This window comes from Gorilla gorilla, chromosome 8 (genome assembly GCF_029281585.2).
Source record: "Gorilla gorilla gorilla isolate KB3781 chromosome 8, NHGRI_mGorGor1-v2.1_pri, whole genome shotgun sequence".
NCBI classification, from domain to species: domain Eukaryota; kingdom Metazoa; phylum Chordata; class Mammalia; order Primates; family Hominidae; genus Gorilla; species Gorilla gorilla.
Window position 1 is genome coordinate 28,302,856 of NC_073232.2, and position 16,165 is coordinate 28,319,020.

Consider the following 16,165-nt stretch of genomic DNA (forward strand, 5'->3'; position numbering starts at 1 on the left):
TAGTATAAAGACCTACCGCATCTGAAGGAAAAAAAAACTATAATTATTTCTTTTAAGAAAAATAATTGTCCAGAATTGGTCAAAAGATATTTCTAAATATGGTAACAGTAAATATTTTGTACAAAATCACTAAAGTAAAACTGTCCTTGTTAACTCGCCTCCAATTGTTCTAAATTTATTTTGAAATATCTCAATATTTCTTATGTTAACATATACATACTTAGCTTGCAGAAAAACTTAATAAAAAGACTGAATTCATTTCTCTGAAAAATCGTAAACTGCAGAATATGTGATGCTTTATGTACCTGTGAAACAACGTTCATTTTTATTCTAAGCAATGGTGTTGTTAATAAATTGAAGATGGAATTTGTAAAAGCATTAATGATTCCTGTTACTATTCTTCATTTTTCCTGATTCTACTGAAGTCCACACACGTGGGAAATCATTGTCAAACAATAGGACACATGAAGATTCTACTCATCACATACATGAATCAAAAGCAAATCAAAATCATTTCAATTCCAAAGATGTGTCCAATTAAAAAAAAAAACTCATGGTATTGAGGACTTATCTTTTAGCTTTCAAATAGTAGGAATGGAGAGATCTGACGAATGACAAGAATTGAGCAAAATAAAGAATCTACTTGTATCTTTTCACTCTTGGTACTTTATGTCATCTGATCTATTGCTTTCCTGTGCAGTGATGCTCTAAAACAGGAGTAGGTCTTGTTGGAGATCTGAGAGCTGGCAAAGGCAGTAGTGGATTGGTGTCTCCTGCAAATTTTCTAGACCCATATCCTAAAAATCTAGACATAAGCCAGTGGTGTTGCCACTCCCACATTCTTAGGTGTTGAGGATGACCTAGGTCTTAAATGGTCCTTAAATTTCCTGGGTCACTTTCAACATAGGGACATAAAAAACAAACACAAAAACAAAAAACAAACAACAAAAAACAGATTCACGCTTGATGTGCTTGATACTTAGTGTTTGCCCAGGTTTTGAACTTCTTGATTGACAGTTTAACTGTAATTGGCTTTTTTTTTTTTTTTTAGATTGTCTTCAGAGCCAAACGTGGTATCAGTTACATAGGAGATGTAGCAGTGGATGATATTTCCTTCCAAGATTGCTCCCCTTTGCTTAGCCCAGAGAGAAAGTGTACTGCTCATGAATTCATGTGTGCTAATAAGCACTGCATTGCCAAAGACAAGCTGTGTGATTTTGTAAATGATTGTGCTGATAATTCAGATGAGACTACTTTCATTTGCTGTAAGTAAAAGGGTTCTGTTTTCTTACTTTTGCCTTCAACTCCCACAACCTTACTCAATAGCTGTGTTTATTGTTGAAACGTGCAGGGTGTGTGTATCTCAACACCAGGGGAAGGTAAGGTGATTTAACTTGACACATTCCCTCCTTTCTCTGAATAATTCATTTATAATCATAATTCATTTAAAACCAATTGATGGCTGTGTGTGTGTGTGTGTGTGTGTGTATGTGTGTGTTAATTGGAGATAAATTGGAAAACAGGTGTCCAAAGAAAAACAGAATGGAAACAAGTATTTTTCATATGAAAGTTTTTTTTGTTTGTTTGTTTGTTCTTTTTGAGACGGAATCTCACTCTGTTGCAGGATGGAGTGCAGTGGCGTGATCTCGGTTCACTGCAAACTCCGCCTCCCAGGTTCAAGTGATTCTCCTGCCTCAGCCTCCCGAATAGCTGGGACTACAGGTGCCTGCCACCATGCCCAGCTATTTTTTGTATTTTTAGTACAGATGGGGTTTCACCATGTTGGCCAGGATGGTCTTGATTTCTGGACCTCATGATCTGCCTGCCTTGGCTGCCCAGAGTGCTGAGATTGCAGGCATGAGTTACTGTGCCTGGCCTGAAATAATTTTTTTTTTTGAAAAATGGCAGGCAAAATTTTCATTAAAGACAATTCATGCAGGACTGGTGAGCCTACAGCCTCTGATGCGTTTCAGAGGATTGTCATTTCTCTGTGTATATTGTCAGATGTGATAGGTTGTTAAAAAAAATCAACACACTGATAAATACCTGTATATAAAATAGACAAAGTGATCTCTCAAGGAGATACATATCAGCTGTGTGATATGGTTAAAGGAGATCAACTCATAATGAACACCGTATATTAAAATATCCTTAGCTAAATGCACCATATGTACTCATTCTGCTAAGCCTGTAAGATTGTGCAACATAGTCCAATTGTTGCTTCATTTAACTGCAAGTGAGGTGAATATAAATTGTCAAAATGAAGGTTGACAAATTATGTCACCATTACCTTTCATAATTTCTGAGCTAGAATATTGCAGTTTGATATTATTTGCTTCTTGGAACCAAACCTGGAATATCATGAACAACTTCAGTATATAGAGCTCACATATACATAGAACTTTTAATGTTCAAAGCCTTTTTATTTATTAATCTTCATTTGAACTTCAGAAGTCTTGAGAGGTACGTGGGAAAGATATTATTAGTGCAGTCAACAGATGAAGCTGTCAACAAGAGTGCCGTAGGTTTTGTCAAAGTTCATAAAACTTGTACTGACAGAGTTGGTCCTAGAACACAAGTATTTTATTTATTATTTAAGTTCTCGGGTACATGTGCACAACATGCAGGTTTGTTACATAGGTATACACATGCCATGGTTGTTTGCTGCACCCATCAACATTAGGTATTTCTCCTAATGCTATCCCTCCCCTAGCCCCCTACCATCTGACAGGCCCTGGTGTATGATGTTCCCCTCCCTTTGTCCATGTGTTCTCATTAGAACTCAAGTATTTTGATTTATGATCCAATGTTTTGCCCAAGCTACCACACCACTTCTTTTTAAAAAAAAAAAATTATTTCAACTTTTATTTTAGAATCAGTGGTACATTTGCAGGTTTCTTGTATATTGTGTGATGGGGAGATTTGGGGTATGATTAGTCTTGTCAGCCAGATAGTGAGCATAGGACACAATAGATTTTTAGCCCTTTTCCTCCTCTCCCTCTCTCCACTCTAGTAGTCCCCAGCTCTTATTGTTCCCATGTTTATGTCCACATTTGCCCAGTGTTGAGCATCCACTTATAAGTGAGAATATGCAGTGTTTGGTTTTCTGTTCCTGCATTAATTCACTTAGAATTATGGCCTCCACCTGTGTCCATGTTGATGCAAAGGACTTGATTTCATTTTTTTATGACTGTGTATTATTCCATGGTGTATATGTAACAGATTTTCTTTATTCAATCCACCATTGATGGGCACCTGGATTGATTCCATGTCTTTGCTATTGTGAATCGTGCTCTGATGAACATAGGAATGCGTGTATCTTTTCGGGAAAAAGATCTATTTTCCTTTGGTTATATACCCAATAATGGAATTGCTGGGTCAAATGGTAATTCTGCTTTGAGTTCTTTCAGAAGTCTTCAAACTGCTTTCCACAGTGGCTGAACTAATTTACATTCCCACCAGCAGTGTGTAAGCTTTCCCTTTTCTCGGTAACCTCGCCAACATTTGTTCTTTTTTGGCTTTTTAATACTGGCCATTTTGACTAGTGTAAGATGGTATCTCACTGTGGTTTTGATTTGCATTTCTCTGATGATTAGTGATACAGACCATTTCTTTCATATGTTTGTTGCCCCTTGTTTATCTTCTTTTGAAAAGTGTCTGTTGATGTCCTTTGCCCACTTTTTAATGGGGTTGTTTTTTGTTTGTTGAATTGACTAAATTCTTTATGGATTCAGGAAAGTAGACCTTTGTTGTATGCGTAGTCTGTGACTATTTTCTGCTGTGTTGTAGGTTGTCTGTTTACTCTGTTGGTAGGTGTTTTTTTTTTTTTTTTTTTTTCTGTGCAGAGCTCTTTAGTTTAATTAGGTCCCACTTGTCAAGTTTTGGTTTCATTTCAATTGCTTTTGATGATTTAGTCATAAATTCCTTGCCAAGGCTGTTGTGAAAAATTCAGTTTCCTTGGTTTTCTTCTAGAATTTTTATAGTTTTAGGTCTTGCCTTTAAGTCTTTAATCTGTCCTGAGTTTATATTTGTGTATGATAAAAGGTAGAGTTCCAGCTTCATTTTCCTGCGTATACCTTATCACTTTTGTGTATAACTGAATCTTAAAAAAAAAAACTTAATGTTTTTACTACCAAGAGATGACAAGTGTTTGAGAGATGATAAGTGTTAACTTTGGTTTTATCAGTACTATAATACATACATATATGAAAACATTACACTGTACCCCATAAATATGACAATTACTGTATCAGTTGAAAACAAAACTTATTCTCTACAGTTATAGACATAGATGTCCTTTTAAAATCACATGACTATATATTCCTTCAATTTTGGATTATTTATTATATCCATTATTATGTGAAAAAGGGACAATATTTTGCTACTCTGGAATTCTGTATTTATTAATATTTATCTTTACCTTATGAATATTTTCTGCTATTAGTTATTTGCTTGTAGATTTTCTTCATTGTCATTTTCACTTAAATATTACACAAATAAGGTTAACAGTTAAATAGAGCACATATAATGCTTTTGAATTTTATTTGTAATGTTTCCAGTGTATCTCTTTCCTAGAGATATAGTTTAGTGTAATGTTTCAGAATTCAAGGTATCATTTTATTTCTGGCTAAATATTTCTTGAACTCTTTGTATTTAGGCTCTAAAGTTGTGTGTATTTCTAGGAATTTCTCTCTGTATTAGGGAAAGTATGCTGATTTACCAAGGGAATCGGAAACATATTAAAAACATACTGTCTTGTTAGTTCTTTTATTTCAAACCTAAAGGCAAAAGTAATCATGAGCCTTTGGAGGATAAGTTGTATCAGAAGGTGCTTTTTGGTGAATGATTGCAAAACCTCTTGTTCTTTTTTTTTTTTTTTTTAGATTTGAGTGGGCATATTCATACCGGTAGTATTAGAGCAACAAAGCTGAATTAGTTCCAAATAATGCATAGGAAAAGTAAAACTTTTTCAGCTCCTAGGACAAACAAACAAATCAGAATAAACCTGATTTTGGCATTGGTTGCCATTACATGAGAATTATTTCTTTTAACATAGCATTGCTAATTTTTTTTAAAAGTTCAACTGTGTTTCCAGTCTACTGGTCTTAAATGTTATGTTTTAGTTATAAAGTGGCTGGAATCTGCCATATGAATTATAAGTGGTGTTATGATATTTATATGCTATGAACTTTGATGCCCTAATTTGACCCAGAAGAAGAGAAAGACAATATTAAAAGAATCACCATAGCAACTGATTTCAAAAGTTTGGCTGGCAACCAACTATGTATTTGGGTTTAAATTCCACAGTCTCCTTTCTTTGCTTTGTTGTGAGAATTCTAAGTAAAGCCTGAACACATATCACAACTCTGAGAAGGCTTTGAAAATGTGATTAGGTAGAAATATAACATCTAGGAATAGCAGAAAGAATGAAAGAAATCAACTCTTTTTAAAGATATAAGATGTTTCATGGAGAAAAAATTTTTTATTATTATTATACTTTAAGTTCTGGGGTATATGTGCAGAACATGCAGATTTGTTACATCGATATACACGTGCAATGGTGGTTTGCTGCATCCATCAACCCGTCATCTACATTAGGCATTTCTCCTAATGCTGTCTCTCCCCTAGCCCCCCACCCCCCGACAGCCAATAACAGACGGAGAGCCAAATCATGAGTGAACTCCCATTCACAATTGCTACAAAGAGAATAAAGTACTTAGAAATCCTTTGTAATATAAACATGTACATCCTGCTTTAATTATCTGTATATCAGTGTAGACTCTGAAAGCAAGAATCTATAAAAAAGTAATTTTAAAAAATAATCTGAATAACACTTCTACAATACAGGATGTAGTCAAAGTGATTTGTGTATCTAGGAACTCTAAAATCTTATTTGAACATAATCATGCCATTGATACAGAGACTTCTATGGGAAACAACCATTTTATTAGCTTCCAAATACATTCTAATTAGCTTATTTACGGATGAGACACAATTCAGAGTATCTCAGGCATTCTCCAAATGTTTTAACTTTGTGCTGTGGTAAGGATGCAATAGAGTTGACCAACACAGTCAGTGATCTGCACCTAAGGGCATATGTAACACAGTTTCACAGCTTCAGATATGTATCATTTTCAAGCACACACAGAACATTTAGCAAGGAACAAAAAAGGGTTATAATTTTAAGTAGTAATTTTTGATGGGTTAAAGTCACCTAGGGTATACCTTCTGAATTAGGCTGGAGATCAATGACAAGACAATGTCTAGGAAACTCCCGTTGTTTAGGAAAAAGACACTTTTAATAGCCCATGCCCCCCTCCTAAATCACATTAAGTTAAAAAATGTTTTGAAACAGAAATAACAAGAATATTGCATAACATAAACTGTGGGCATTTGCTAAGCCAGTAGATAGAGAAAAATGTATTGCCTTAAAAAATTATATTAGAAACCAATTAGGTAATAGCACAAATTAATGAAATAGAACACAAATCTAAGATGGAGGACTTCAGAAGACCAATAAAATTTTCAAAACCCTGCCAAGAATAACGAAAAATAAAGACAAAACTGTTTAATTAATATATATTTATTGGGCAGTTGTTATATGGCAAGCAATTTTTAAGACCCCTAGTATATATCATTAAATAAAACAGAAAAAATATCCTGTTCTTCTTGAGCATGTACTTTTGTGTTAAACGGAAAATATATATTGTGTGTGTATATATATTACACAAAATATATTGTGTGTATATATTTGTGTATATATTATACACAAGTAAACTTACACATATGTATATGTAAGTAAACTTTCATATACATATGTGTGTATGTGTATATGTACATACTTAACATATGTGTATATAAGTAAGCTAGACAATTTGTTAAGTAATAGGTACATACTTACATATGTGTATGTAAAATTACACAGCTTGTTAAGAGGTGATCAGTGCTATGAGAAAAAGATAAAACGTAAGAAATCATGAAATGGAAGGATGGCAAATTAAAATCTTAAGTAGCACAGTAAGAACAGGCCTAGGTGAGAAGGTATTCAAGCAAATTTTTGAAGGAGGTCTGGGACCTGCTGCTTTCCTTTTTAAGCTTTTTAGTTATAGCCATCCTAGGGAGTATGAATTGTAATCTCATGGTGGTTTTGATTTGTATTTTCCTAATGATGAATGATGTTGTACATCTTTTCTTGATCTTATTGGCCATTTGTGTATCTTTTTTGGAGAAATGTCTATTGAAGTATTTTGTCCATTTTTTTACAAAATTGTTTATCTTTTGTTGAGTTACAGAAGTTCTTTAGAATTCTAAATCTTAAATCATTATCAAATATGCAATTTACAAATATTTATCATCATTTTGTAGGTTGTCTTTTTTCATGTTTATTTTTAATTCCTTTAGTTTTATAGCAATTTTAGGCTTACAATAAACTGAGTAGAAAGTACAGTTATCAACTGGGTGCGGTGGCTCACGCCTGTAATCCCAGCACTTTGGGAGGCCAAGGCGGGTGGATCATGAGGTCAGGAGATCAAGACCATCCTAGCCAACATTGTGAAACCCCATCTCCACTAAAAATACAAAAAATTAGCTGGGCGTGGTGACACATGCTTGTAGTCCCAGCTACTCGGGAGACTGGGGCAGGGGAGTTGCTTGAACCCAGGAGGCAGAGGTTGTAGTGAGCCAAGATCACGCGACTGCACTCCAGCCTGGTGACAGAGCAAGATTCTGTCTCAAAAAAAAAAAAAGAAAGAAAAAAAAAAGAAAGAAAATACATATACTCCTTCTTTCCATATACCCACAGCCTTCCCCATACAAGAGTGGTACATTTTCTACAATCGATAAACCTACAATGACACATCATTAACACTCAAACGCCATAGTTTACATTAGGTCTCACTCTTGGTGCTGTATATTCTTTGGGTTTAACAAATGTGTAATAACATGTATCGACTATCATAGTATCCTTACAGAGTTGTTTCATTGCCCTAAAAATCCTCTATGCTCTGCTTGTTTATTCCTCTCTACCCTTAAACAGCTGGCAACTGATTTTGATCCTGTCTCCATAGTTTTGTCTTTTCCAGAATATCATGTAGTTGGAATCATACAGCATGTAGCCTTTTCAAATTTCCTTTTTTCAAGTAATAATAGATGTGATAGCTCAGTTATTTTTAAAGCTGGATAATATTCTGTTTTCTGAACATGCCACAGTTTATTTGTGCATTCACTCACTGAGGGGCATCTTGGTTGCTTCCAATTTTGGCAATTATGAATAAAGCTGCTGTAAGCATGCATGTGCAGGTTCTTGTGTGGGCATAAGTTTTTAACTCCTTTGGGTAAATATCAGGGAGCAAGTTTACTGGATTATATGGTAAAGTATGTTTTGTTCTGCAAGGAACTGCCAAACTGTTTTCCAAAGTGGCTGTACCATTTTGCTTTCACAGCATCAATGAATGGCAATTTCTGTTACTCTATATCTTTGCCAGCACTTGATGTTTTCAGTTTTCTTTTTAAATTTTTGCTATCTTAATAGGTATTTAGTGGTATGTCATTTTTTAAAATTTGCAATTTCTGATGACATATGATGTTGAGCATCGTTTCATTTGCTTACTTGCCATTGTATATCTTCTTTGATGAGGTGTCTGTTCAGATCTTCTGTCCATTTATTAAGTAGATTGTTTGTTTTTGAGTTTTGAATGTTCTTTGTATATTTTGGATAATTTTTTTTATCAGATGTATCTTTCACATATTTTCTTCCAGTTTGTGACTAGTCTTCTACTGGTAATTTGCTTTACAGTGTCTTTCAGAAAGCATCAGTTTTAAATTTTAACAAAGTCCAGCTTACCAATTATTTGTTTCATGAATTGTGCCATTGGTATTGTATTTAAAAAGCTATCACCATAGCAGAAGATCATCTAGATCTTCTCAGATGTTATTTTCTAGCATTTTTATAGTTTTGCATTTTCATGTCTATCATCCATTTTGAGTTAATTTTTGTGAAGGATATAAACTTATAAACTCTGTGTCTAGATTCATTGTTTTGCATGTAGATGTTCAGTTTTTCCAGTGCCATTTACTAAAAAGACTCTTCTTTCACCATTGACTTGCCTATGTTCTGTTTTTCAAATATCAGTTAACCATATTTTTGTTCATCTGCTTCTGGGCTCTGTATTCTGTTTGATTCATCTATTTGTATATTCTTTTGCCAATACCTCGTTGTCTTGATTACTGTAACTTTATTGTAAGGCCTGGGGTCAGGTAATTTTAGGCGTCTTCTTTTGTTTTATTTTTACTATTGTCTTGACTATTCTCAATCTTCTGCCTCTCTATGCAAGCCTTAGGATTGTTTGTCAATATCCACAAAATAACTTGCTGGGATTTTATTGGGAGTGCATTGTATCTAAAGGTCAAATTGGGAAGAATTGATATCTTGACAACCTTGAGCATTTCTTTTGATGAACATGAAATAACTCTCCATTTAGTTAGTCTTTGATATATTTTGTCATAGTTTAATAGTTTTCCACGTATAAGTCTTACATCTGGCAGGGTGCGGTGGATCACACCTGTAATGCCAGCACTTCGGGAGGCCGAGGCAGATGGATACACTGAGGTCAGGAGTTCGAGACTAGCCTGGCCAACATGGCGAAACCCCGTCTCTACTAAAATTGCAAAAAATTAGCTGGGTGTGGTGGCGAGTGCCTGTAATCCCAGCTACTCAGGAGGCTGAGACAGTAGAATCACTTGAACCCAGGAGGCAGAAGTTGCAGTGAACCGAGATCATGCCACTGCACTCCATCCTGGGTAACAGAGCAAGACTCCGCCTCAGAAAAAAACAAAAACAAAAACAAAAATAAATCTTACATCTACTTCGTTAGACATATACCTAAGTATTTCATTTCTGCGGGGAGAGAGTGCTTATATAAATGTTATCATGTTTTTAATTTCAAATTCCACTTGTTGACTGCTGATATATAGGAAAGCAATTGACTTTTGTGTATTAATCATGTATCCTGCAACCCACGGTAATTGATTACTAGTTACAGAATATTTTTGTCTATTCTTTTAGAACTTTACATAGGTAATTATGCCATATGTGACCAAAGACAGTTTTATATCTTCCTTCCTAGTGTGCATAACTTTTACTTCCTTTTCTTGTTTTACTGCATGAGCTAGGACTGTCAGTGTGATGTTTAAAAGGAGTTGTGAGAGGGAACATCCTTGTCTTGATCCTGATATTAGCAAAAATGCGTCTAGCTTTTCACCATTAAATGTAATTTTAGCTGTAGGATTTTTTGTAGTTGTTCTTTAAGAAGTTGAGAAAGTTTCCCTGTATTTCTAGTTTGCTGAGAGTTTTTATCATGAATGGGTGTCGGATTTTGTCAGATACTTTTTCTTCGTGTATTGATATGACTGTATGATTTTTCTTCTTTAGCTTGTTGATGTGATGGATTACATTATTTGGTTTTCGAATGCTGAGCCAGCCTTACAAACCTGGAACAAGTCCCATTTGGCTATGGCATGTAGTTATTTTTAGACATTGTTGGATTTGGTTTGCTAATGTTTTACTGAAGATTCTCAGATCTACGTTCATGAGAGATGTTGCTCTTTAGTTCTTGTTTCTTATAAGTCTTTTTCCGGTTTTGGTATTAGAAATACTGGCTTCATACAATGAGTAAGAAAATGTTCCCTCTGCTTCTATCTTCTATAAGAAATTGTAGAGGATCTTCCTTTCATTTTTAGGTTGCTATCTTTTTGATTCAGCATTTGCTTGCTTGTTGTAATCTTTTGACTGCTTTCCAGAGTTCTGACAACATTGATTCGGACATTTTCTGCTTGCATTTTGATGTGTCTGTGGCTGAACGGAGCTTAGAGCTGCCTCTTCACCAGTTTGCAGATGTGACTTCTGCTTTTGCAAGAGACTCCCCACCTACAAGTTCTGCAGTTCATGTTGCTTCTCACCCACTGTAAAATTCTTTGTGTGATGTGTCTTTTTCTCTAAATTTAATCACAGTTTTTTTTGATGTCTCAGACTTTTGTAAAGCCATAACAAAATAAACCATAAAAAATATCACCTCCCACCAGGTCCCTCCCTGACATGTGGGGATTACAATTTGAGAAGAGATTTGGGTGGGGACAAAGAGCCAAACCATATAATAGTAGGTGTATATATTTATGGGGTACATGAGATGTTTGGATACAGGCATGCAACGTGAAATAAGCATATCATGGAGAATGGGGTATCCATCTCCTCAAGCATTTATCCTTTGAATTACGAACAATTCAATTATACTCTTTAAGTTATTTTAAGTAAAACTAAGATATTATTGATTATAGTCACCCTGATGTGCTGTCAAACAGTATGTAATATTAATTATTTCTAACTATATGTATATATATATACACACACACGTACATATATATACATATATATTATATATATAAAACTACATATATACTATATGCTAGTATATACATATACTAGTTATATACTATATATACAACTATGTGTATATATATAGTTAGAATGAATTAATAAGTCCTACTATTAGCACATCAGGGTGACTATACACACACACACACACACATACACACACATGAATACACATACACACACACACATCCCTAGGAGGATGGTTTTCCTGTCAAAAGTCTGAAAAACAGTCTGCAGCTCTACACTTGGTTTGGACTTTATCCCAAGGCCATGCCTTCATGGTGGAGCCCTGGGTTTGGTCTTTTCTGGAAGATGTATTTTAGCAGTCCACTATTTAAATGATCAATTAAAGTTTCTACTTCTGAGGTTAAAAATCTCAGAATTTCTGACCTCTCTCCTTGCCTTCTTAAATGTGTTTACTAGCTGCTCATTTCTTTCCTGAGCTTATATTTTTCTCGTGGCATCTTATCAAATACATCAAGTAGTAGCCAATTCACGTTTTCAACATTTTGCCCAAAAAGCTCCTCACACAAATTTGTAATATAATTATATACATATTCAGCTTTCCACAATATCTTGGGCACCAGGTTTCTCAAATGTTTTGATGTTACATAACATAAATCTCAAAATTTTCAGTCTCCTATAACAGTTCCTTTATTGCTTGCCATCCTGGCCATTGCAACAAATTTTAGGTAATTTTTATGTCAGCACTCCATTACAAGTACTAACTTCTGCATAAGTCATCTGTATCATGATAATGCTGTGTAACAAACTACACCAAAATTCATTGCCATTGAAAAACCATTTCTTATCTTCACCCTGTATGTGCTGAGGTTCTGTGATTTGTTTTCTTAATTTTTAAATTTCTAAATTTTGTAGGTACATAGTATGTGTTATATTAGTTCATTCTCACGCTGCTGTAAAGACATATTTGAGACTGGGTAATTTAAAAATAAAAGAGGTTTAACTGACTTACAGTTCCACATGGCTTGGGAGGCCTCAGGAAACTTACAATCACAGTGGAAGGTATAGAGGAAGCAAGGGATGTCTTCCATGGAAGCAGAAGAGAGAGAATGAAGGAGTGAGTGCCATACTTTTAAACCATCAGATCTCCTGAGAACTCACTCACTATCATTAGAACAGCATGAGGGAAACCGTCCTCAGGATCTAATTACCTCCCACCAGGTCCCTCTCTGATACTTGGAGATTACAATTTGAGGTGACATTTGGGTAGGGACAAAGAGCCAAACCATTTCATAGTAGATGTCTCTATTTATGGGTTACATAAGATGTTTTGATACAGACATGCCTTGAGAAATAATCACATCACAGAGAATGGGATATCTACCCTCTCAAATATTTATCCTATGTGTTACAATCTATTTACACTCTTTTAGTTATTTTAAAATGTAAAATTAATTTATCACTGACTATAGTCAATTTGATGTGCTAACTTTTTTTTTTGTACTCATTAACGTCCCCACAAGGTTCTGTGATTCGGGTTGAGCTTAGCAGGGCTTACTTGTAAGGTGTGGGTGGAGTCCAGGCTTCAGCCAGCAGCTACCTAAGGCATGTTCTTTGAGCAAAAAATAGGAGGAAAAGGGCACAAATCCAGACATGAAAGTAAATGTTTATTCTCTGCCTGTGTCATGCCTCTAAATATTTCACTGGCCATACAAAGTCACAAATCCATTTCCAAAATCAGTGGGATAGAAAAGTGTACTCTGCATAGACTGGGAGGATGAGGGGAAAGAACATTTAATAAAAAAATCAACCAAAGTCTTATACTCAATCACTTAATAGCGGTCTTTCACAATTATTACAGATAAGTTTAAACACAGGTTATTTCCCACTGGATGAAATGTGCTTCAAAATATCATTACTTTTTATGTCATAGCAGTGCAAAATTTAGCATTGCTAAATAATTAAACTCACCTCCACTTAAATTTTGGTCTAGAGAGCATCAGCATCTTTGCCAGCATTGAGACCCCATCTGAGACTCACTAAATCATAAACTTCATGTTAGCAAGTTCCTCAGGTGATTCATATGTGTATTAATATTTGAAAAGCATTGCTCTCAATAATACAAAAAATTTTACAAAGCTTTCTGGTGGAAGGGGGAGCTAGTATTGCACTCTTTAGTTCCTTGTCAACATAAGCAAATATTTATTGGTTTTAATATTCGATATTAATTTTTTAACCATTAGCAATAATTTGTGTTTTATTTTGTATATCTTTCTATATTTTTTACAACTTTCTCTCTGTTTTTATGAATTGAATAGACTAAAATATATTCAAGTCAAGACATAGTTCATATGCATGTATTTGCCTACTAATATAACTTACTGAAGGTTTTGAGAAACTTGTAAAAATGAGCATTCATTCAGCAAGTGTTTATTATGATATGTCTGGCATTTTTTCTAGTTTCTTGGGATAATGAAGTGAACAATACATACACATGTCCTGTTGTGGAGTTTCCATTCTGACTGTTGGTTGTGGGTGGGACACAAACATCAAACAAAATAAGTAAAATAACACTATATATATATATATATATATGTATATATATGTGTGTATATGTATATATGTATATATACACACATATATACACACACACATATTTTATACATACATGTATATAAAACACACACACACACACACACACACAGATATTACAGTGATTAGTGGTCCAGCAAAAAGTAAGGAAAAGTAAAGCAAAATGCTTGCAGTGGTGGCTTATAATTTTAAATAGGGTAGTCATAGAAATTCTCATTGAGAAATTAATATTTGACTAAAGAATGAAAAATGATGAATCAAGCCAAAGGTTATGCGATGTAACTGAAGGAGTTAAAAAAATCAAAGACATTTTTAAAAGCCAAGAATAATTAAAACACTGCCGCTTTTATTTCATCACTGTGTCAGTTACAGTGTCGTTTGGGTTCTATAAATGCATAAGGAGAATTTCACCACCCACTTTATCCCTCAGGATGTTTTTATTAACTGAGTGTTTTAAGTTGATGTGTTCATATCTTGACTGCCCTCTTTTAATTGTTATGGCATATAACTATGTAGCGTTCTCTAATTTCCAAGTAAACAGATAAATTCTGGGGGAGAAGGGACTGTGGTTTGAAGGTATAATTGTTACTTTTTGCAGTAAGGTTATATTATGTATATTATTTATTTATTATAGTAAGGTCGACGTTCCATCTGAAACTTTTTATCATTTCATAATTAGTGCTCCGTTGTGGCAAAAATTAATTTCACAGTGTACACTGCCTCTGGGCTAGGGAGTAGTACACCAGTGTGCATTATCCTGGGTACTGAAAACCACCGACTTGCGTAATTACTTTGTTCTTAGTCAATAACCATTTAAAATCTAAGGAAGCATCTTATAATTAACACTCACATTATCTGACATATTACTACCAGATTTCCTTTTCATTTGTTTATTTGGTAAACATTAGGCACCCCCAATAGAAGTGGCCCTAGAGCAAAAACAAAGAAAACAAGATATGACCTGAATAATTGTGGAGTTTCTTGTCTAGTAAAAGAGATATGTAAATAAACACTTGCATTTCTTGAGACTTAGAGAAAGTGCCAAGTACTTTTGGAGGGGCTAAATGAAGATAATTTAGTCATATATAAATACTAATCCCAACGTGGGCTTTCATGAAAGTAACACATTGCTTTGAAAACAACCAGTGTGTTTTCAGAGATGTTATTAAGCATGGACTGAGAATAGCTTTTGTTTTCTTTGAGAAATTATGTTAGAAAGTAGGTCAGGCATCATGATGTTATTAAGGCAGACTTTCTGGGAAGGATCAGCTGTCCTGACTGCAGCTGAGTGACAGGAGCTAAGACCACATTAATTGTCTTTCCAAAATTACCAGCAGTGGTCCCTCCTCTCACTATCACAGTGTCTTAAGTGGCAAGTCTTAGGATAATATTTTCCAGATTATAAAATCAGGTCGTTGACAGAGAAGGAAAAATTATATGTGAAGGACCTCTCTGAATCACTCATGAGATAATCCATATTTTCCAAATGTTTGATATATAATGTGCCTTATGAATTTTCAAAAGGTTGATGCACATAGAGTTTTTCTAAATTATTTACCTTCAAAACTGCCTTTTTCTTTGTAGGAACACAAATATGCCTTTTATAGGACGGTCATTCTGTATATCACAGTGTGGAAAATTTTGTTTAATGTATTTATGATTATTACTTCACAGAATAACAAAATACACTGGAAACCACTCTATCATAAATTCCTAATGATAATCAGCAAGTGATATTAATATTTTTAGCCTTCAATTTTGAAATAATTATGAATTCATAGAAACTTCAAAGAGAGTGCAGAAAAATACTATGTACCCTTCATGCATTTTTCCCTCAGTGGTTACCTAACTATGGTCCAGTATTAAAACCCAGAAACTAATATTGTCTCAATGTTTGAAATTCTGCAGCATTTCATTACATGCATAAATTTGTGTGAAGCATCATTGCCATAATCAAGATACTCCATCTTTACAAAGATCTTCCTTGAGCTACTTCTTTATAGTCAAACTCATTCCCATCATCCCTAACCTCAGGAAGCCACTACTTTGTTTTATATCTCTTTGCTTTATCATGTTGAGAAAGTTATATAAATGGAACTATGCAGGATGTGACCTTTGAGAATAGGTCTAAAAGATCTTCTTTCTCTCAGCATCATCCTCTTGAGATCCATCAAAATTGTT

General features: G+C 34.5%; 1 protein-coding gene across 1 annotated transcript in view; it reads left to right on the forward strand.

The window, feature by feature from the left end:
* MALRD1 (MAM and LDL receptor class A domain containing 1) overlaps nt 1–16,165 on the forward strand; it is a 689,301-nt gene that overhangs the window by 277,926 nt on the left and 395,210 nt on the right. The window contains exon 24 of the mRNA XM_055354139.2: nt 1,052–1,265. Coding sequence (XP_055210114.2) covers nt 1,052–1,265 — 214 coding nt within the window. The remainder of the gene's footprint in view (nt 1–1,051; nt 1,266–16,165) is intronic.